A 21515-nucleotide genomic window follows, 5' to 3' on the forward strand; every position below is an offset into this window, starting at 1 on the left:
ACAATTCCAAACATGCAAACATGACCCGCTTTTATTACTTCAGTCTATATTAGTAGCTTAATGACTAGTATTAAAATTATATTGTCTTTTTTATGTCCAATGTATTTGTATTTAAGGTCATAAAGTTTACATTTGTAAACATTTTTTAAATAAAACATTCAAAATACTTTCAAAACCCTGTCTTGTTTGATTCTTATGGATGTTATAAGTATTATAATTGTATCCCCATTTGGCCTCGTGCTTTCTGCAACGACTGAGACAATCTCAGTGTTTGGATATGCAGTTGCTAGTTTTGTACTATATATACAGACTGTTCTTGATGTAGAAATGATCTTGGAGAATAAACGATACCCATTTTGACTATTCAAATAATTATAATTAAAATAACATGATTGGGAGTTTGTCTAAAACTTTGTCCAACCCTCTTTTGGTAAGTTCATGGTTCATTATTTCGGGTTGACATTATTTGTTTCTATTGACATTGATGTGATTGGTATCCTGTTGCATTTTGATTATGCATTGAATGTAAGAGGAGTGGAGAAGCTGGGGTAGAAGCAGTGGTGGAAAAAGTACTCAAATGTTTTACTTAAGTAAAAGTATCAATACTGCAATATAAAAATACTCAGTTACAAGTTAAAGTCCGGAATTCAACATTGAATTGAGTAAAAGTACAAAAGTATTGGTATCAAAATGTACTTAAAGTACCAAAAGTAAAAGTAAAAAAATGTTTGAAAATAGCAGATCTACAAGCTCAAGCGATGCGACGCTCTCTCTCTCTCTCTCTCTCTCTCTCTCTCTCTCTCTCTCTCTCTCTCTCTCTCTCTCTCTCTCTCTCTCTCTCTCTCTCTCTCTCTCTCTCTCTCTCTATGTCTGTATTCACTGACAGAGATGTTAATAGGTAATAACACAATAAGTAGATACACATGTCTGTCTGTCTGTCTGTCTGTCTGTCTGTCTGTCTGTCTGTCTGTTTGTCTGTCTGTCTGTCTGTCTGTCTGTCTGTCTGTCTGTCTGTCTGTCTGTCTGTCTGTCTGTCTGTCTGTCTGTCTGTCTGTCTGTCTGTCTGTCTGTCTGTCGGCTATGAAGTAGGCTATGAACTTTGTGGGTCCTACAGAGAACTTTCAACAATAGCTTTCAACTATCATGTTCAACAGCATGTTCAAACAACTCTTCTGAACTTGTAGTGTGGTGAGGGATGTAAGCATGTCAAATATGTATGTGAAAAAGACATTCCACAAAATGCTTGTTTAAACATATTTTACCTGGTTCTTAAAAAAGCTCTCAAGACCTGTCGAAGGGCATTCCATACCTGTTTGTTTTTTACCTTTCTTCATCCCGCAGGGGAACTTCAGTTTTCAGCATGGAAAGGTAGTGCACGCACCAGTGGTGTAAAGTAACTAAGTACATTTACTCAAGTACTGTACTTAAGTACAATTTTGAGGTACTTTTACTTTACTGGAGTATTTCCAATTGTCTATACTTTTACTTCTACTCCACTACATCTCAGAGGCAAATATTGTACTGTAGATATAAATGATTACATTATAAAACCTACATGAACCACTTTAGCCCTATTTTATAATAGGCTATTTGAAAATAGCCGATCTGAAAGCTCACAACGTGTCGCATCGCGATGCGTTGTGAGCTTGTAGATCTGCTATTTTCAAACAATTTAGTACTTTTACTTTCGGTACTTTAAGTACATTTTGATACCAATATGTTTGTACTTTTACTCAAGTACATTTTGAATTCCGGACTTTTATTTGTAGCAGAGTACTTCTACATATACGTATATGTCCTGATGAAGATCTGATTGATCGCAGTTCTCTAACTAAGGGCAGGTACACACTGTAGGACTTTTAAAATGGTCAGGGATTCATCTGATCGTTGAGCATTACACACTGCAGGAGTTTATTTCTTGAAATCGTCTGTCATATATCGTTGTGGTTTTCACACTATAGATTGATCCTCGACCAGGGATTACACACTGTAGGATAGTTCACTAAGATGCTATCCAGGATCAGACCCAATACATACATTTGTTTTTATTCCAAGTCATTTTAATCAACGTCTCCTGTGATGCGTCTCTCTCTTTCTCTCTCTCTCGCTCGTCAAGTAGGCTACGCAGCACGCAGTATTATAAGCAACGTTGGTATTGTTTTTCTGCTTGCTTGAAAGTGTAGTTGCTTATTTGGCCTTGTTTCCTAATGTGGTTTGAACCAGTTGTTCTCAAACATTTTCATGGCAAAGACCCCCAAATTAATATTTGCCCGCAGACCTCCCCCTTCTGAAAATAATATGTTGTGCCATATACCCCCATACAAGATCTGTGGATTTGGAAAATATTCAACAATTTTCATTTTTTTCCAATATATTCTTCTTGTAGATCGGCTATTTTCAAAACAAAGTGCTCATGTGGCCTGTCGCTTTTGTTGGGCTTGTTTTCATAGATCTGGTTGCTTATTTCACTGGCAAAATCTGGCAACAACAACAAAAATAGGCACGGGTTCCCGAGTGACAGACACGCTGCTCACGCTGCTCACGTATTACACACACACACACACACACACACACACACACACACACACACACACACACACACACACACACACACACACTACACACAGCTCACGCTGTCTCTCTCATTCAGTTTTATAATGTTTAACTTAAAACAGGACTGGACGGTAATATTGCGGGGGAGGGTCTGTTTGTTGCCGTTTGGTCAGGTCCATTGATCCTCTCCTGCTGTAATGTGCTCTCATTGGCTGTGGCACTGATCTGCTCGCAGACTTATCTCAGACCCTTTCACATTGTATGATTTTCAGTCTGGGACACAGCTGAATATCTAACAACGTAGATATTTGAAAACGGCCGGAAAGCCATCGCAGAGCGGATGATCGTGGCCAGATCGTCTCGCAGAGCCTTTCACACACAGCGAGCATTATCTCGCCGATCATCTGCATCAGATCAGGAGGTTTTGTTGGCGAGCGCCAAAAAAAGTTGCGGACAGCATAATCGGACCAAATATCCTGCAGTGTGTACCTTAACACACACGCATGCACGCACGCACGCACGCATGCACACACGCACACACACACACACACACACACACACACACACACACACACACACACACACACACACACACACACACACACACACACACACACACATTTAACAATAAATTCTCAAACACAAACAATAGTAGATTCACAAACTTGGTAAAACTCAACAACAAGTATTTCAGGATACAGGTCACGGGTACAGGAAGCATCGTCTACTCCATATATGGCCAATACCAATTATCACAGACACTGAACAGAATTTAACCAATGCCTTAGCTCTTAGCTTGGGCATTCCTGCAATGTGCAGGCCTCTCACAACTGATTTATGGACATTATACCGAGGCTTCCAAATATGAACACAAGCAGTTTACATTTTTTTTCGTATGGAAAAAAAAAAAAAATGTAGCATCCTTAAAGGAGTAGTTCAACCAAAACATGACTTAATTTCTATCAATTACACACCCCATGAAGGCTTGAATTCATAGATTTTGTTTGTTTTACTGGCGGAAAGATGCGGTAGGAGACACACACACACACACACACACGCACACGCACACGCGCACGCGCACACGCACACGCGCACACGCACACGCACACGCACACACGCACACGCACACGCACACACACACGCACACACACACATGTTCACATTTTGTGGCTGTGGGTGTCGCTAACTTTTTGGATATGCGGATATACTTTTAGTCAGATATGCGGATATTGAGGGCAAATTTGCATTTACAATTTTTAAGACCAATCCCATTTTTAGTTTTTTGACCCTGTCTTCTACCCTTCTAAAAATTATACCCTTCTAACAAAATGAGTGGGAGAGAGGTGGGTCATGGGCCCCAGTCCGAGGAGTAGTCGAATCAGTTTGTTTTGGGAGGTTTGAAGCTTAGTTTAGTGATATTGAGATGTTGGAGGACCAAAACGTGCAAGCATAGTCAAAAAGGGTCTGAATCAGTGCCCCGATAGGGTCCTGAGAGCACTTTTGTTGACGAAAGAGGAACTTCTGCCCATAAATCTGGTTCTCCGGTTTACTCTTTTGATCACCTTTGTGGCCATGCTTTCACCTGTCAGGTATTTGTCAAGAATACGTAGAATACAGAGAATTTGTTGCCTCCCATTCTCTCTCTCTCTCTCTCTCTCTCTCTCTCTCTCTCTCCCTCTCTCTCTCTCTCTCTCTGTGTACTCTGATTGAGAATAAAACACCATGCTATCTACTTAGATAACGCCCAATGCCAATTCATTCATATTCATATATAATAGTATTGCTTTAATTTTAATTATTTATTTGTATTTTATTTAGGCTACATTAATATTAAATAATAGTGGGGGGCGGTCTGCATATCAGAACACAATATCATTGTCATCAAGTGTCTGATTGACTTTAAGAAATCATTGAATGCTTCTGGGAAACATTCTTTATGATTGTATGGATCATCTTTCTCTCTCACATAAAGTATGTTAATCTCTGAGTCTCCAACACACAGCAGATAACAGAGGTTGTAATGGCCTCCTACGGTACACGTCACTGTGTGGAGCAAGGTTTAAGGTTTAGGGTGAGGGCGTGTGTGCGCACACACACACAAACAATAATAGGTACCTAGGTTAAATAGGTATGTAGGTATGTAGGTATGTACACTGTAGGCAGATGTCATGTGATTTCTGGGAGGGTAAAACCAAACTAAACTCAGTCTGTTCATCAGTCGGCTGTAAAATGGCACACCAGGCAGTTCAACGTGGCCAGGGTCAGTTCCGCTCTTCTATCTGTCTGGAGGACATATACTGAAGGATCCAGTGACTGTTCCCTGTGGACACAACTACTGCAGTATATTTATTTGCAGACACGCGTTCATCCCAAGACCTGTTCTGAAGAAAAACACCATGCTTTTAGCTGACACGATGGATACATTGAAGCAGACAGGACTACACAGTTACACCTCCCTCTCAAGGATCAGCGAATCTGCACACCCAGTCAGCAGCAATGTCCGTCCTCGGAGATACTTCAAAGATGTGACCGTGGCTGTGTCAATGATGAGGGACAAACTAGAGGACATTCCTGAAGAAGAAGGGACAAACGTCTCAGAGACAGTGATTAGAGTGGAAACACCAGCAGAACCCAAGACCAGAGCTGAGTTCTTACAATATTCACGTCCGATCACACTGGATCCAAACACAGCACATCAACGCCTGTCTCTGTCTAAAGGGAACAGAAAAGTAACATTGATGGACAAACAACAATCATATCCTCATCACCCAGAGAGATTCACTGGACAGTGTCAGGTTCTGAGTACAGAGGGTCTGACTGGACACTGTTACTGGGAGGTAAAGTTGAGTGGAGACAATGTTAATATAGCAGTCTCATATAAAGATATCAGCAGGGCAGAAGGTTATCATCAAACTGGATTTGGATCCAATGATAAATCTTGGTCTTTGTGGTGTCACCCAGGATGTTATACTTTCAGACACAGAGACGTTGTCACTGAAATCCCTGGTCCTGTGTCCTCCAGAGTAGGAGTGTATCTGGATCACAGTGCAGGTACTCTGTCCTTCTACAGAGTCTCTGGCACCATGAATCTCCTCCTCAGAGTCTCTGACACCATGACTCTCCTCCGCAGAGTCCACACCACATCCACCCGACCCCTCTATGCTGGATTTAGGGTTTGGGGTGGTGGAGCCACTGCTGAGTTGTGTGACCTCAAGTAGATCAGACTTTGAGTTTCTCATGACTTTATTTTATTGTGGGCCCGCTGCAGCAGCAGCGAGCACAATAGATATCCTCACTATTTATAGACTAACTCCTCCTACATACTTTCACTTAGAAACTCCATTCAAACTGTAAACTTGTACTTTTCACTTTGAAATGTTTTATAGTTTTGGAAATATTTAACTTTTAAAACTTAGATGATAAAACTTTGCCACCTCCCTATTCCTTTCCCCTAAAGAGTCGATAAAAAAACAAAAAAACCTTACTGTGGACATGCACGCTTGAGATTTTTACTTTGAAATAATTTGTATTTTTTAAATATATTTAACTTTGAAGCGCCCAATGCATTGTCAGAATGTTTCCCAGAAGCTGTCAATGATTTATTAAAGTCAGTCAGACACTTGATGACAATGATATTGTGTTTTGATATTCAGACCAAATAACAAATTCAAAATATAGCTGCAAGCAGCGATAATACGGGGCCAGGTAATGAAGAGAGAAAAAAAGAAAGAAGCAATGATAAGTAATATGCACAATAAGCCATTGAAACATAGAATACTGAACTTGAGAGAAAGAAGACCATGCAAATGCATTGTCAATGGCCATGGCCCGATGAGGGGAAGAAGGGGGGAGGAATAAAAAGAGAAGAAAGAAGGGAAAAGGAGAGAAATATGTAGAGAAAGGAATGGCTGCAATTGTAACTAAGCTTCATGTAAAATCCTGTGATTATGTGATTATGTATCCGGATATTTTCGAAAAGCATTGAAATGTTAAAAGCGTTTCTAAGTAGGGGAAGTATGGATCCTAAGGTCGCCAGTTCAATCTCCGCTTGGACCAAAAGTACCTGACCCTAACAAGTGCTCAAAGTGTGTTTTAGATCATTTTACAAAATGTTTCTGTTTGCAAAAAGCTACATTTTGCTTGACTCCAATATTTGTATGGTTGTTTTGGTAGGAATAAGGAAAGTATTCTACTGCTGTAGACATATTGTGCTATTATGGCTATTACAAAATATACGCCCTATCTTTATAGCTTTATTTTAAAATTAATTGTACTTTTTCTGTAATTATATTCTTGCTCTGTAAAACACTTTGAGCTGCATTTCATGAAAGGTGCTATACAAATAAAGTTTATTATTATTTTGATATTATTATTATTTTTATTATTATTATTATTATTACCCTTATTCTTATTATTCTTATTCTTATTACTCTCCGTAGGAGAGTTTTGTTTTCACTTTCTAAATATGACACACCGATTGGTCAAGCCTCACGTGACACGTGACAATACGGTGAAATACTGTATAAATACATGGCGTCACTTTGACGGTGTCAGACACCGTCAAAGTGAGGTAAGACAGGAACCATCACGAAATGGCTGCATGGCTGATACATAATTGGCAGATAGGACAGATAGGACACTTATATAGACAGGAGGGATATGACACTTACACAGACGGATAGGACACTTACAGTACACAGACAGGACGGATAGGACACTTATACAGACAGGACGGATAGGACACTTATACAGACAGGACGGATAGGACACTTACACAGACAGGACGGATAGGACACTTACACAGACAGGACGGATAGAACACTTACACAGACAGGACGGATAGGACACTTATACAGACAGGAGGGATAGGACACTTACATAGACAGGGCGGATAGGACACTTATACAGACGGATAGGACACTTATACAGACAGGACGGATCGGACACTTATACAGACAGGATGGATAGGACAGTTAGAACATAAGAATTAGAACATTCCCAACATTCCCAACACAAGTCTGGTAAGAGTGAGGTAAGACAGGAACAATCACGAAATGGTTGAGAAATGGCGGATACTGTAACAATTGGATAGGACACTTACACAGACAGGACGGATAGGACACTTACACAGACAGGACGGATAGGACACTTACATAGACAGGACGGATAGGACACTTATACAGACAGGAGGGATAGGACACTTATACAGACAGGACGGATAGGACACTTATACAGATAGAACATTCCTAACATTCCCAACAGCGGAGAGTTGTGCTCCGAGGAGCACTTTTTCTAGTTCTTATTCTTATTATTCTTATTACTCTCCGTAGGAGAGTTTTGTTTTCACTTTCTAAATATGACACACCGATTGGTCAAGCCTCACGTGACACGTGACAATACGGTGAAATACTGTATAAATACATGGCATCACTTTGACAGTGACAAAGACACTGAGGTAAGACAGGAACCATCACGAAATGGCTGCATGGCTGATACATAATTGGCAGATAGGACAGATAGGACACTTATATAGACAGGAGGGATATGACACTTACACAGACGGATAGGACACTTACAGTACACAGACAGGACGGATAGGACACTTATACAGACAGGACGGATAGGACACTTATACAGACAGGACGGATAGGACACTTATACAGACAGGACGGATATAACACTTACACAGACAGGACGGATAGGACACTTACGTAGACAGGAGGGATATGACACTTACAGTATACAGACAGGACGGATAGGACACTTACAGTATACAGACAGGACGGATAGGACACCTACAGTATACAGACAGGACGGATAGGACACTTATACAGACAGGAGGGATAGGACACTTACACAGACAGGAGGGATAGGACACTTACATAGACAGGACGGATAGGACACTTATACAGACAAGACGGATAGGACACTTATACAGACGGATAGGACACTTATACAGACAGGACGGATCGGACACTTATACAGACAGGATGGATAGGACAGTTAGAACATAAGAATTAGAACATTCCCAACATTCCCAACACAAGTCTGGTAAGAGTGAGGTAAGACAGGAACAATCACGAAATGGTTGAGAAATGGCGGATACTGTAACAATTGGATAGGACACTTACACAGACAGGACGGATAGGACACTTACACAGACAGGACGGATAGGACACTTACATAGACAGGACGGATAGGACACTTATACAGACAGGAGGGATAGGACACTTATACAGACAGGACGGATAGGACACTTATACAGATAGAACATTCCCAACATTCCCAACAGCGGAGAGTTGTGCTCCGAGGAGCACTTTTTCTAGTTCTTATTCTTCTTCTTCTTCTTATTCTTCTTCTTCTTCTTCTTCTTATTATTATTATTATTATTATTATTATTATTAATTATTATTATTATTATTAATCCGATCGGTGGCCATTTTCTCTGAATTTTCTCTGTATGCGCTCAACTACGCAACCTTATTGGTTGGGAGGTGTATTGCACTCTGATGCATTATAACTCTATAAGAAAGTGGCCGTCGATCGTATTGAAATGCTTTTTATTGAACAATACGGAAGATACGGGTACTTCTAAGGGCCTGTACATAATTGTAACATCCGTGACCATGAGGCAAGAACTTTATATTTGAAATCTGAACGTTTATGTAGATGAAGGGAAATGAAGTTAAATGAAGGGGAATTTTTTTATTGGCTGTAAAATGAAGGGTGGCGGTTTTCATTTGCAGCAATTGTAGCCAGGAGCTCTGTGAATGGTCAGATAATGAAGGGTCCTTACAGTCCACCAGGGGCTGGGTATTGTGGCTACTCTTTTATCCTCATACAGGAGCTCAAAAGAGCGGAAGTGAGGAAAATACTTGTTCCAAATGTTCCAAATAATGGTACTAGAAAGTTTATCTCAATTCACAATGTATATCTCTCTGTCTGTGTCTGTCTGTCTGTCTGTCTGTCTGTCTGTCTGTCTGTCTGTCTGTCACACACACACACACACACACACACACACACACACACACACACACACACACACACACACACACACACACACACACACACAGAGTGAGTGAGATGCCAGCATTGCAAAACAATATTTGACTATATATATTTGGCTATATATATCTGGACTCATTCTACCTAGACCGCAATATCCAAACTAATAGGTGAAACATCATAGACATTAAATTATATTATGAAAATATCATGCTGGCTACAACATGTAAATTTGGCATTTTGGATATTTTTGAAAAAATATATAATTCAAAAAGGTAGAAGGTAGTTTTAAAGTGTTTTTTAAGCATTAATCATATTCATAGTATTGTGATTCATTGATATTCTCTGAATATTCCATTATTGTTCATCACGTCAATATTGCAAGCACTCAGGCCTACAGAAAAAAAGGCTGTGGACCCAATTACAAATTTGTACACTGTAAAAAATTTGATCTCAATAGAACTTGAAAAAGTAGGTTCAAAAGCTGCCTTGAAATTTCAAATTAAGACAACCTCACTATTCACTTTGTTTCAACTCAGAAATTCAAGTTTAGAAAGTTGACTCAACTACAATATTCAAGTTGTCTCAACATTGTTTTGTAAGTTATCAAAGTTGATTGAATTTGAAAATTCAAATTAAGACAACCTCACTATTCACTTTGTTTCAACTCAGAAATTCAAGTTTATAAAGTTGACTCAACTACAATATTCTAGTTGTCTCAACATTGTTTTTTAAGTTATCAAAGTTGATTGAACTTGAACATTCAAATTAAGACAACCTCACTATTCACTTTGTTTCAACTGAGAAATTCCAGTTCATAAAGTTGACTCAACATCGTTTTGCAAGTTATCAAAGTTGATTGAACTTTATTATCAATGCAAATATAATCATCATTAATATTATTATTTCCTTACCTCGTTGAACAAGCATATATTTCTATATTATTATAACTCAAAGCTTCAAGTTAAAATAACTTACCATTTCAAATCAAGGAATAAATCACTGAATTATTACATTCTGTTGAAAAATACAATTTATTTGAACACGGGCATCAACACCATAAAAAGATACATCTTGTTTTTAAGAATTGATGCATAGTAAAAAACAAACAAACAAACAAACATTTGATTCAACTTAAGGGTCTTAATATCCAACATGTTTTTAACACATGAGTCACACATACCTAGACCATTCAGAATGCCTTTAACAAAATAATGGTAATTCATTTTAACACTGTATGGGCCACAGGTCAACATTAACTTCAATTTATGTAGCTGTATTGTGCAAAACTGTACACATAAAACAATATGGTTACAGCAAAGTTTTGGAGCCTCTGATTAGAGACATTCAGATATTGGACAACACTGGTGTATTTGTCCAAAGTCTTGGGTCTTACATCAAAGTTACTGTTTTGTCTGTGGCCGCAGATAACTTGGGTGCACTCTCACATGCTGGATACCAAGAGTGTTTTAATGTTGACACATTTTGTAGATTGAAAGACCTTGTTGAGCTGTTAACCAGCCCCTCATTCGCAACTGAAACCCTGTGCTACCTACAAACAAAAATCTCTGACCACAGACAATTGCTTTTAGAAGTATTTCCTAAAACTAAATTAAGACCTAAACATCATTATATTGAACATTATACTTTGCTGATAAAACATTTGGTCCATTAATTGAGTTTTGGACTTCGATTTGATCCAAAACATTCTTCCCTAAAAAAAACTGTTCACCTCTTGGTGCGGAAAATACAATCTCTGCATTCTTCTATGCTGTCATAGGAGTGTGCATCATTCGGATGGTCAGGAACAGCAATCACTGAAACACAGAGAAAACAAGAACACATGTTGCATTAACCATGTTGGTAATGAAACATTAAAAACAGAAGAGGCTAATGGCATATCATGAAATAAATTAGGAACAAATTCAGGTTTTGTTTAAATCAACACATCATCAAACATTACCTTAACGAGAAAGTCCTTGGAGTGAAGTGATGAGCAGAGCAGCTTTCATTCAGTAGGCAGCAAGGAGTGTGTAGAGTGTAGACATTCAGATGGTCCGGAACGGCAACCATTAGACACCAACAGCTGAAAAGCAGAGAAAACACATATTAACCACTTTAGCCATAGGCCATCTCCTATTTCTGTAGCGTGAGGCAGCTTGATGAACAAGTACACCCCCTGGAAATGACGCAGGGATCCCAGTTTTTTCTTGACTAAATGTGAAACATTTTAACAACACATGCTCAATGAAACATTACCGTAACAAGATGGTCTTTGGGAGTGATGAGTAGATTTCTTTCAACAGGGTAGAAAGCGAGGGTCCGGGTCATTCAGACGGTCAGAACAACAACACCACACCAATAAGACAGCAGCTGAAACAGAGAAAACATGTTATATTGACCACTTAAACCCTCTAGACTTGGTAAACTTCATTGCAGAAAATATAATTCTGGACGCTGACTCGTACAGTCTTAGTTGGTGCATTTGGAGGGTGGATAGTGGGTACCTTGCGGCCTTTCTTGCTGTCTGGGAGGTAGCAGTGTCGAGGAAAGCCTCTGGCTGTGTAGGGCTTGCCTGGGTTCGGGTGCTCAGGTCCCTGGTCAGGGAGAGAGAGGGGTCACATCAATTAATTTATCATCAAAGTCTAAACCTTTTGCAATTTATTTGGTTCCGGCCACAGTACACAGAGTCATACACCAAGATCATCTCTGCTCAGACAACCTAATTGTTGTGGTTTTGTGAACAAACTAACATTCAATAACACACTTAACAATACTAAAATACATACAAAAGAAAAAAATACTACACCAACCTAAATAAACTAGATTAGAAGACAAAAAAAGAAAACAGAATGCATACACTACAATGTACAGGATCCATCATATTTCCTCACAACCTGGAACCACTACATTAATGAATGGCTGTCGCGTCTTAAGAAAACTTTGTCGTAAATTATGTAGGGTGTATGTAAAGTTCTCTAGGGGAAGTATCCTTAACACTGTTTCATACCAAAGGGATGCGGATTGCTCAAAAGCATCGAGGGGAATCACACATTGGTTTGTGTCGTACCTGAATAGTGTTGTAGATGATGCGTATGGTTTTGCGGTCTGGGTGTCCTGGTAAAGAGTGGGGGATGATGTGGTACTCCATCTTGCATGCCGGCTGGTTGCCTGTCTTCACACTATAGATGGTCTTATAGGTTGGACACTGAAGGCTGGAAGAGAGGAGAGGAGTTTAAAGTTTACCACCTAAACTTGAAACCTCCACCAGTCTTGTTGCAGTGATGATAAAACAGTGTATTTGTGAGTAAGCGTGTGCTCCTATGAGGACTCCTACCTGCTGTCCTTGTTGCCGTTGTTGTACATGGCCACCAGACAGTGGAGGTGGTACTGGTGTCCGCACTGGATCAGTCTCCCCACCGACTCTGCCCTGGAGACGGGCCCTACTCCAGGGCCTTTGTAGCCAAAAGGACGGCTCCATGCAGATGGTACAGTCCTAACAGACAGGAGGAGGAAGTGGAAGGATGGGGCATTAGAGTGGAGGAGGAGGCTATACACTGCTCTTTTTAATCTCTGAATCATCTCGGAGATCTCAGAGTCAACAGAACAAAGGGGAACTTCAACTCACTGCTCCAATGCAACCGTATGATTACAGAGAGAATTATGAGTCTTGCCTGGAGAGACAAGACGAGAAGGACAAGAAATCAGAGGAGTGAAGATGGGAGAAAGGGGAGGAGAATGCATGAGTCCTTCCTATCATTAGTATTGAAGGAAACAGTTCAGAATCAAATAACAGAGGGGCTACCTTAAATGCACAACAAGCCCACAGGGATGAACATGATCTATGCCTATGTCTACTCTTAGTTGGTAAAAAGAAACAAGACAGGTTCTAAAAACAGTGTGGCTTCCATGTCTGTGCAAGCAAATTAATAGGTGTGCAGTTTGGAGGCCATTCTGGAGCCGTGTGGAACTTGGGCAATTGTTTGATGACACGTGTTACTCCATATTAGAGCAAAATGTTGGGGCACATACATACAAACACTGTTCTAAACGGCTGACCCCTTCGGTGCTACCAAGGGCGTATCGTCATAGAGGCCAACGAGGCCATGGCCCGGTCTATAAAACTCTGCTCCCCCAGGGGAAAAAAACAAAAAATCAACAAAACAACATTAGCACCCCTCACCCTATTCTGTTGTAGCCAACCACAGAAATTCGCCGTTGTTTTCAAATCGGGCTTATTTGTATTTGGTCGAATTGTTAATGGGTGGCCCCCCATGGTTTCCCCGTCAAACCGGTTCTCTTGCCAGGCACCAGCGGCTGCTGGTGGGGGGCCAGTGGGGCCACAACCAGCAGCGCCCACCACAGCGCCAGACCCGCCACCACCAGCAACCATCGCCGCGGCCAACAGCACCATACCAGTGCGCCCCTGCTCCCCGGATTCCAGCGGCGCAGTTGCGCCTAGATCTCTGCTATCCACGAGTCAGCAACTCAACCCAAACTAAGCCGCTTCCCAACTATACTAGCATATTGTGTTTTGTTCACGTTTCTCTCGCTCGCATTAACGCTGATGGTAATTCTCAATAGACTGTCACTTATCAGCCATCGTTGGGCGAGCACCCACCCTCCCCGCGAGGGGGGGTTAAGAATCTGGCCCGGTCCACGTTAGAGCCCACCGTACGCTACTGGGTGCTACGCCATTATAATGACACAATAAGAGGTCCTGAGTCTGACAACCAAACAGTCACTTCTTCTGTCATGGTGAGGCCCAAATATGGAGATGACTTCAGTGGTAGCTGGAAGGCAAACTTTTCTGGCACATGTGCGGGCACTGCACTCACCCTTTGGGCGTCTGCTTCTTGGTGGTCTTGCGGCAGCAGTGGCCCAGGCCGGGGATAGGCTTGATGTCACTCTTGCTGACGGGAGGAGGGTGGAGGACCAGCTTGGGCGGTCTGGTCAGACACACGGCAGCGTTGCAGCACTCATCAGAATGCCCGTTATCCCTGCAGGGACCAGACAGATATTAGTGTCAGGTTTGATACTGTGTGTGTGTATGACTATACTTGTGAGGGTCAAATGTCACCACAAGTATAGTAGAATTGACAAAATAGACATTGTGAGGGCAATTTTCCAGGTCCTCACAAGTGAAATGGTTGTTTTATGGTTACATAATATTTCTAGAGTTCAGCTCAGATTAGGAAAATATTCAGGTTAAGATTAGACATTTACCTTTTCAGATGGGGGTTTGTGTGGCCAAATACATATTTTGGGGGTCCTTGGCACAAAAAAGTTTGAGAACTACTGATTTAGAAGGCATTTGTAGAATGGGCCTCAGGTCTTAATGGGTTAACAACAACCTCAATGAAACATTACCTCAACATGCATGTTCTAGGAGTGAAGTGATGTGATGAGCAGAGCAGCTTTCGTTCACCAGCAGCAAGGTGTGTCATTCATCATTGGACACTAACAGCTGAGACAGATAAAACACACATTAAACACTTAGACCCTCTCTGTAAACTGAACCCATCCTCTATTGTCCTCTATCAAATCCTATCAAAAATAATTGTCTTACTGGCAAACCTGATTTAATCAATATGAACAAAGAACAGTATGCACTGGACAAGACTAGAACTACAACTAGATGAGTGGATTCTAAATTGGACTAATTAATTTACACAACTTAAGGGTGATTGCCATTTTGTGGTTCCACAGATAGAGGGTTAAAGGTTGTACTTTATTGTTACATCTTGTGTATAGGTTCATAAGAGTAAAAGTTATTTTGGTTTGGCTTCCTTCAGACAATGCAGCAGCATAGCTAATAACAACAATAGAATAATGATAGAAAACGTAAAGACTTAAAGAAAAGATTGCAAACAGAATGAAAATAGCAGTCGTCCGTCCCCCCGCCCCCCCCCCACACACACACACACACGCAAACTCCAAACAGTTTTTCGCCATTTAGTCTACAACAAGCAATTGCAAGTAAATATCGTCATTACATCCTTTATAAGACAATTAAACAGCTAAACCAACTACATTATGTTGTGTCGTCTACGAAGCGCGCGCGCACACACACACACGCACACACACACACACACACACACACACAAGCCAAATCCAAACAGTTCTCCGCGCCATTTCTAATATACAACAAGCTACCAATGAAAGTAATTATCGTCATAAAATCCTTTATCAAAGATAATGAATACATATCTTAGCATGAATTCATTCATTCAGAGCAAACAAGCAACTTGTTTGTTTGAAAAAACTTTCTCCCCGCGTTTTCAGAGGGGAGTGGAGGATGGGCTGTGCACCGTGCAAAAACCTAAAATAAGATCGAATAAAACTATTATTACTGCCTTAAAAGTGAATTGACATATACATAAAGACACATAAAAGCTGAAACTCACCTCTTGGCTCTGAAAAATAACTTTGTTTGCAAGCTCTAGGCAGGAGTTACTGCCGAACGTTCACTGCAGTTAAAATGGTCCGCCTTCCGCGTTGAGAGAACGGGTGGGAGGAGTGCTGTTGACGCGCGCGCTGTTGAAACTGCTGTGTGACGAATATTACTCCGCATGTGTAAGCCTCCGTCTGAGTAGCCCTCCGCTGGAGAACATAGTCCCTTTCTTTTTTTGACAAAAATGTACTATTTAATTTGAACATGTGCATGATTATATTGTATGACCAGAGTAAATGAAGTCCATGTTTCAACCATGTAATGTTTTAAAGAACAGTTAAACAAAGCCATTCCCCAGTGGCATAAGATACTTTTTTTCCATGAATTAAAAAAAGGAAGGTTTATTACTAGTATTATTATTATTATAATTATTATTAATAATAATATTATTATTATTAATAATATGTTTCAACCATGTAATGTTTTAAAGAACATCTCAAGATCAAAAGCAAGATAACTATTTATTGCCATTAACACAATGAATTAAAGCAATTTTAACTTTTGAAAATTCATTAATGTAAGTTAAAATTCCTAAACTTATCAGAGGTCATTGAGTTAACGAGAAGAAGTGAATTGACATAAACCTTTTGAGACTGTGAATTCATTAATGTAAGTTAAATTCCTAAACTTATCAGAGCTCATTGAGTTAAAGAGAAGAAGTGAATTGACCTAACCTTTTGCGACTGAGATTTTTTACAGTGTATAGGTATAGCGGAGACAGTATTTAAAATTGAATTATTCTATTTTCAAATGGTTTATTGGGGCTTTTTATCACCTCTCATACCAAATGTATTGTCTGTAATAACTGTAATAATTGTATAACTGTCTGTAATACATAATTAAAGTAAATCATTTAAGTAGCTATTCTCAATAATGAACAAAATGCGTAAAGTGATATAGGCCCCTGTTATGCAGTGACTGAGACAATAGGCTGAAAAACAAAGCTAAGTGACAACTGTGTAAGTGAACGCATGTGGCGTCGCGGCTCTCGTCGCGGCTCTCATCAAGTCACCTTTCGCCCAATCCGGCCCTTGCCCAAAAATGAGTTTGACATCCCTGCTAAATGGGGATCCCTCCCAACCACAGATCCGACCTTATCGGATGTATCTATATTTTGTGGCACCAATCCGACTAACACTGGACTCCCTCTGGTCCTCGGCGAAATACGCACGGCAGGCTTGAAGTCAATCGGTCAGACGGTTCTCGAGACGCGCAAAGGACAGATACACACGCACAAGCACACTCACACGCAGAGATTAGTAAATGTAGTTATCCAAATAACTACTTATACTTGAATATGGGGCCTTCCTGTCCCTGTACACACTAGTATTTAACAGTGTAGATTGGGGTCCCAGTATTGTTTAATCTTTCATTTTTATTTCAAGGAGCCCCAGTTTGATAAGGAAAAAGTCCTCAGAGTTACAGACCTTAAAGGAGTAGTTCACCCAAAAAAATACTTATTTTCTATCAATTGCACACCACATGAAACCTTGAATTCATGATTTTTTAAAACGTTTTTGTCTCATTCCTAAGCTAATAATTTGATTCCTGTCTCCTACCGGCTAATGTATCCGGTAGGAGACACAAAGTAGATTATTTGTGTCTCCTACCGGAAATACACCCAGTCATCAAATTATTGGCTTAGGAATGTGACAAAAACAAAAACAAATCCATGAATTCAAGGCTTCATAGGGTGTGCAATTGATAGAAAATAAGTATTTTTTTTGGGTGAACTCCTCCTTTAAGGGGCCATTTGGTCCCCTTGTGGTCCCCAGACCCAACATTGAGAAACACTGACTTACTGTAGCACACATGACTTAAGTCTGCACCGTCTGCTGTGGCACTAACATTATCTGTTGTGTTTGTATTTACATGCGGGGTGGGACATCATTACCATCGTAATATAAAAGAAAACATAAACATTATGTAGCCTACATTGCAGTCAAGACTACATGAGGCAGATATTCTCTCTTCCATAAACGACAAAATAAAATGAAGAAAAACCAGCTCTTGATCTGGTTGCACCTGTATTACTGAGCAAACACAATGTGCTGAAACGCCTCCAGACATTTGGAATCAATCATTGAAATGTATGAAACAACAGATAAACATTGGCCACTGACATCAATGAATGTTATCTTATTTGCAGATACACCGATGGCAGTCAACAAGGCGAGTATGGGGTGCAACTACGCTAACAGCTCCCTCCCTCCGTGTGCTCATCATAGCCATCTGAACAGCCATCTGCACAGCCATCTGCTGGGTGAAGCTGTACAATTAGAGGAAACTAGAAAATGTGCTCCTCGGAGCACAGGTCTCCGCCAGGTCAGGAAGTTGCAATAGAGGTTGTGTTGTCACAGTACGTCCTGCGAAGCTTAGCCAATGGTGCCGGAGATTAGGTGTTCACAGACGGACGGACACACGGACGGACGGAGGGTAAAACATACTCTCCACCATGTCTTCGGCCTGGCGGAGACAAAGAGGGGAAGTCCGCACACTGTTAGCTTCCAGTAGAAAATGTTTTAGTTAGTTAGTTAGTTAGTTTCAGGCAACGTTTTGACCACTAAATGGTCTTCATCAGGTCTGATACATCACATAGGGGAGGCGTGTGTTATACAAGAAGACAGGTACGTCACAAAAGAGGCAGCTGTAGTTGTAATAGTAATTAACCACCCTGAAGACCCTTTATAGTGGTCGAAACGTTGCCTGGAACTATTTAATACATTTTCTACTGGGAGCTAACAGTGAGCGGACTTCCCCTCCTTTTCCTTTAATTCCTTTAACCGTTGTTGTCCAGCACCTGGTATGTTTTTTGGGATGCGCGTGCCTAAAATAAAATAAATTGCCAATTGCCCCAGACACCATTCTATTGATTAGTATTTTATTCTTAAAGCAGGTGAATACAGAAACTATCAGATCTACATCTGCTATTTTGGCTGCTCTTAAAAAAAAAGGAAACGTATATATCATTGCCCTCAGAATCCATGATTTTATTAAAAATCTATTACTTTTAGAGCGTGGCTGTGACAGATGCTAAGCTATCTATAAGAGGGTCTGCCTGTCTCTATGTCTGCCCAGAGCTAATCTCACAAACGGCTGAACCAATCAAACAGCAAATTGATGTTGATCAGGTACTAGGCACTAAGTTTTGTTCGAAGATTCAACTTTACCTTTTATTTTAATGGAAGTCAGTAGGGCTTGGATTCTCCAAATCTGGGCATGGAAAATGTAGTCTTTTAGAGCCAAGCCAAGAGGAAACGAAGGACGGTCAAAGTGGAAGAAACTTTGACCAAATCTAATCATATGTCATAGGACTGATCACATGAAGCCACACCATTATTGGACCCTGTCTTGTTTATAATGGATGACTCGATTCATTCAATTTTAACTGTTGCACCCGCAACATCCCGGCCCCTCGAGGTTCTGGATGTGATCCCGGGCACGGCCAATTCAGCAGCATATGAATAGCATGGGTAACAAAGTCATCAAGTAAGTAAGTAAGTTGTATTCCACCTCCATCTCCCTAGGGTCTAGAGCAGGGGTCTTCAACGTTTTCAGGCCAAGGACCCTCTAGCTCAGAGAGCGATGAAGCGGGGACCCCCTCTATATCGTATAAAATTGTGTTTCAGATCAACTTTTGCTTCTCTTTTTTCCCTCTACACCTATAACTCTTTGCCAAAAATAGCAGATCTACAAGCTCACAACGCCTCGTTCTCCTCAGAAAAGGGATGCTAGGGTTCAAGTGGTTAATGTAAAAAAACATATCACACAAAGATTTGGCGGACCCCCTGTAGTAACTCTGAGGACCCCCTAGGGGTCCCGGACCCCCTGTTGAAGACCCCTGGTCTAGAGCAGTGTTCCTCAACCTTTTCAAATTTCAAGGACCCACAGGTTGATAAGCATAAGGCCACGGACCCCCATTGATACCATGTTTTATCTCTGATACACCAATCTACACTATGAAATCCTCAGTGTTGATTTAACTCTGAAGAGGGTTCAAATGGAAGCAAATTCCATTCAGACGCCTGGCTGGTCCTCGGAACCGACTTTGAGAATGAGAACCAGGAGTCCAGCAAATTGAAAAGCGATAGACACCCTTGTTCTTGGCAGCCATAGCTGAATGGGTAGAGAGGCCACCTGGGAAACAAAAGGGCCCAGGTTTGATTCCCGTCTATGTGTTGAGTTGTCCCTGAGCAAGACACTTAACTCATAACTGCTCCCTCCCGAGCAATCATCGCCATCTGAGCGGCCATCAGCTGGGTGAAGCTGAAAACTGAATGCCCCCCTGAGGGATTAACAAGGTCCCCCCTCCTGCCGAAAATAAGCCACTTACATCTCGTCCAGATCATAGTCCTCCTGAGCATAGGCCCCAACGGTAACGTTCAGCGGCTTCACGAACGCTCCGTACCTGTTCTGGCAATCAAAGTACCGCTTTCCGTTGACGCTCCCGTCGTGTTTTCCGAGGGGCTCGTCGTACCTGACGCCCACCCAATAGCCCGGCTTGAAATCCGTCACGCCCACATACATAACCGTGCCAATCTTGTCGGATTGCCCCGGCATCTGCACCTGGCAGCGGTCACCGACGGCGATGTTGCCCGCGGCCGCCTTCTCCTTCGCCGCCTCCAGAGCGGCGATCTCCGCCTGCTTCTTTGCGATCTCTCCTTCGTTGAAGAAGCGTCCGACCTTGGCTTTCTTCAGGAATGACCTGGCGGAGTCTTTTCTCCTGGCGTAGGCGTCGTCCGAGATTTCGAATTTCTCCACCTGCGACACGTCGGTGAACTCGCCCTTCTGAGCGCCGCTGCGGTCGGTCACATGTATCCTGCAGTCGTCGTCCACGTGGTAGGACCCCAGCAGGGCCTCGTTGTCGTCGAGCTTTTGCAGGAAGGTGTCGGCGATGCTGAACAGCTCCAGCTCCATGGAGGAGGCGGGCGTGCCCACAATCATTTCCAACTTGCCCTTTAATTCCGCTACGCTGATGCCTCGGTTAAACTTGCGGTTCGACTCGAAGGAGGAGAGCGTCGACGTGAGGCGCAGGGCCACCGTGGGATTGGACACGATTGTAACTTCACCGTCCATTTGAGGCGTTACGCAGATAACCACTCAAAGCCTGCGATAGAAAACTCTGTCTGGCACTCCTTTGATGATGAAAAGCAGCGTTGAGCAGCTATATATACAGTGCATGTGGTAAGACCATGTGATTGTACTGCTGACGTCACAGTCGTGACATCCTAGACGACTGACGTCAGTGACTGGCCTCCAAGCGGAGTTGGGAGTAGCCAAAAACTGTACTCAAATAGAAGTACTGCTGTTTTAACTTTTATACTTTTTAGTAGTGAAAGAGTTAATTGGGATATGTGGTATATCCCAATTAATATGTAACCCTTATTTTTCGCCCAGTGCCAATGCCTAAGCTGTAGTCCTGGGCGCTACTATCCCTCGCCTGGGGAGAGCCCCGAACTGAGCTCATGCTTCCTTCAACGCATGAGGAGTTAGCAGACCGCTT

The 21515-nt window shown here is 41.6% G+C and overlaps 2 protein-coding genes and 1 long non-coding RNA gene across 3 annotated transcripts; all 3 read right to left on the reverse strand.

The window, feature by feature from the left end:
* Window positions 1–10704: 10704 nt before the first annotated feature.
* LOC311044830 (E3 ubiquitin-protein ligase DTX4-like) lies at window positions 10705–13972 on the reverse strand (the record flags this gene model as incomplete). Its single annotated transcript, XM_084056646.1, has 7 exons — window positions 10705–11375; window positions 11522–11644; window positions 11818–11931; window positions 12066–12155; window positions 12629–12773; window positions 12896–13054; window positions 13851–13972. 5 exons carry the CDS (start codon window positions 13970–13972, stop codon window positions 11890–11892), a joined length of 558 nt encoding a protein of 185 aa, XP_083912772.1. The 3' UTR covers window positions 10705–11375; window positions 11522–11644; window positions 11818–11889.
* Window positions 13973–14403: 431 nt separating this feature from the next.
* On the reverse strand, window positions 14404–16067 carry LOC311045633. The gene is made up of 3 exons (XR_014600788.1): window positions 15966–16067; window positions 14929–15025; window positions 14404–14558 (listed from the first exon to the last, which is right to left on the reverse strand). It is a non-coding gene; the product is annotated as an uncharacterized lncRNA (long non-coding RNA).
* Window positions 16068–20341: 4274 nt separating this feature from the next.
* On the reverse strand, window positions 20342–21088 carry LOC311045715 (tubulin-folding cofactor B-like; the record flags this gene model as incomplete). The annotated part of the gene is made up of 1 exon (XM_084057708.1): window positions 20342–21088. One exon carries the CDS (start codon window positions 21086–21088, stop codon window positions 20342–20344), a length of 747 nt encoding a protein of 248 aa, XP_083913834.1.
* Window positions 21089–21515: the final 427 nt, after the last annotated feature.

This window comes from Gymnoscopelus microlampas (assembly GCF_963454915.1).
Source record: "Gymnoscopelus microlampas genome assembly, chromosome: 5".
NCBI classification, from domain to species: Eukaryota; Metazoa; Chordata; class Actinopteri; order Myctophiformes; family Myctophidae; genus Gymnoscopelus; species Gymnoscopelus microlampas.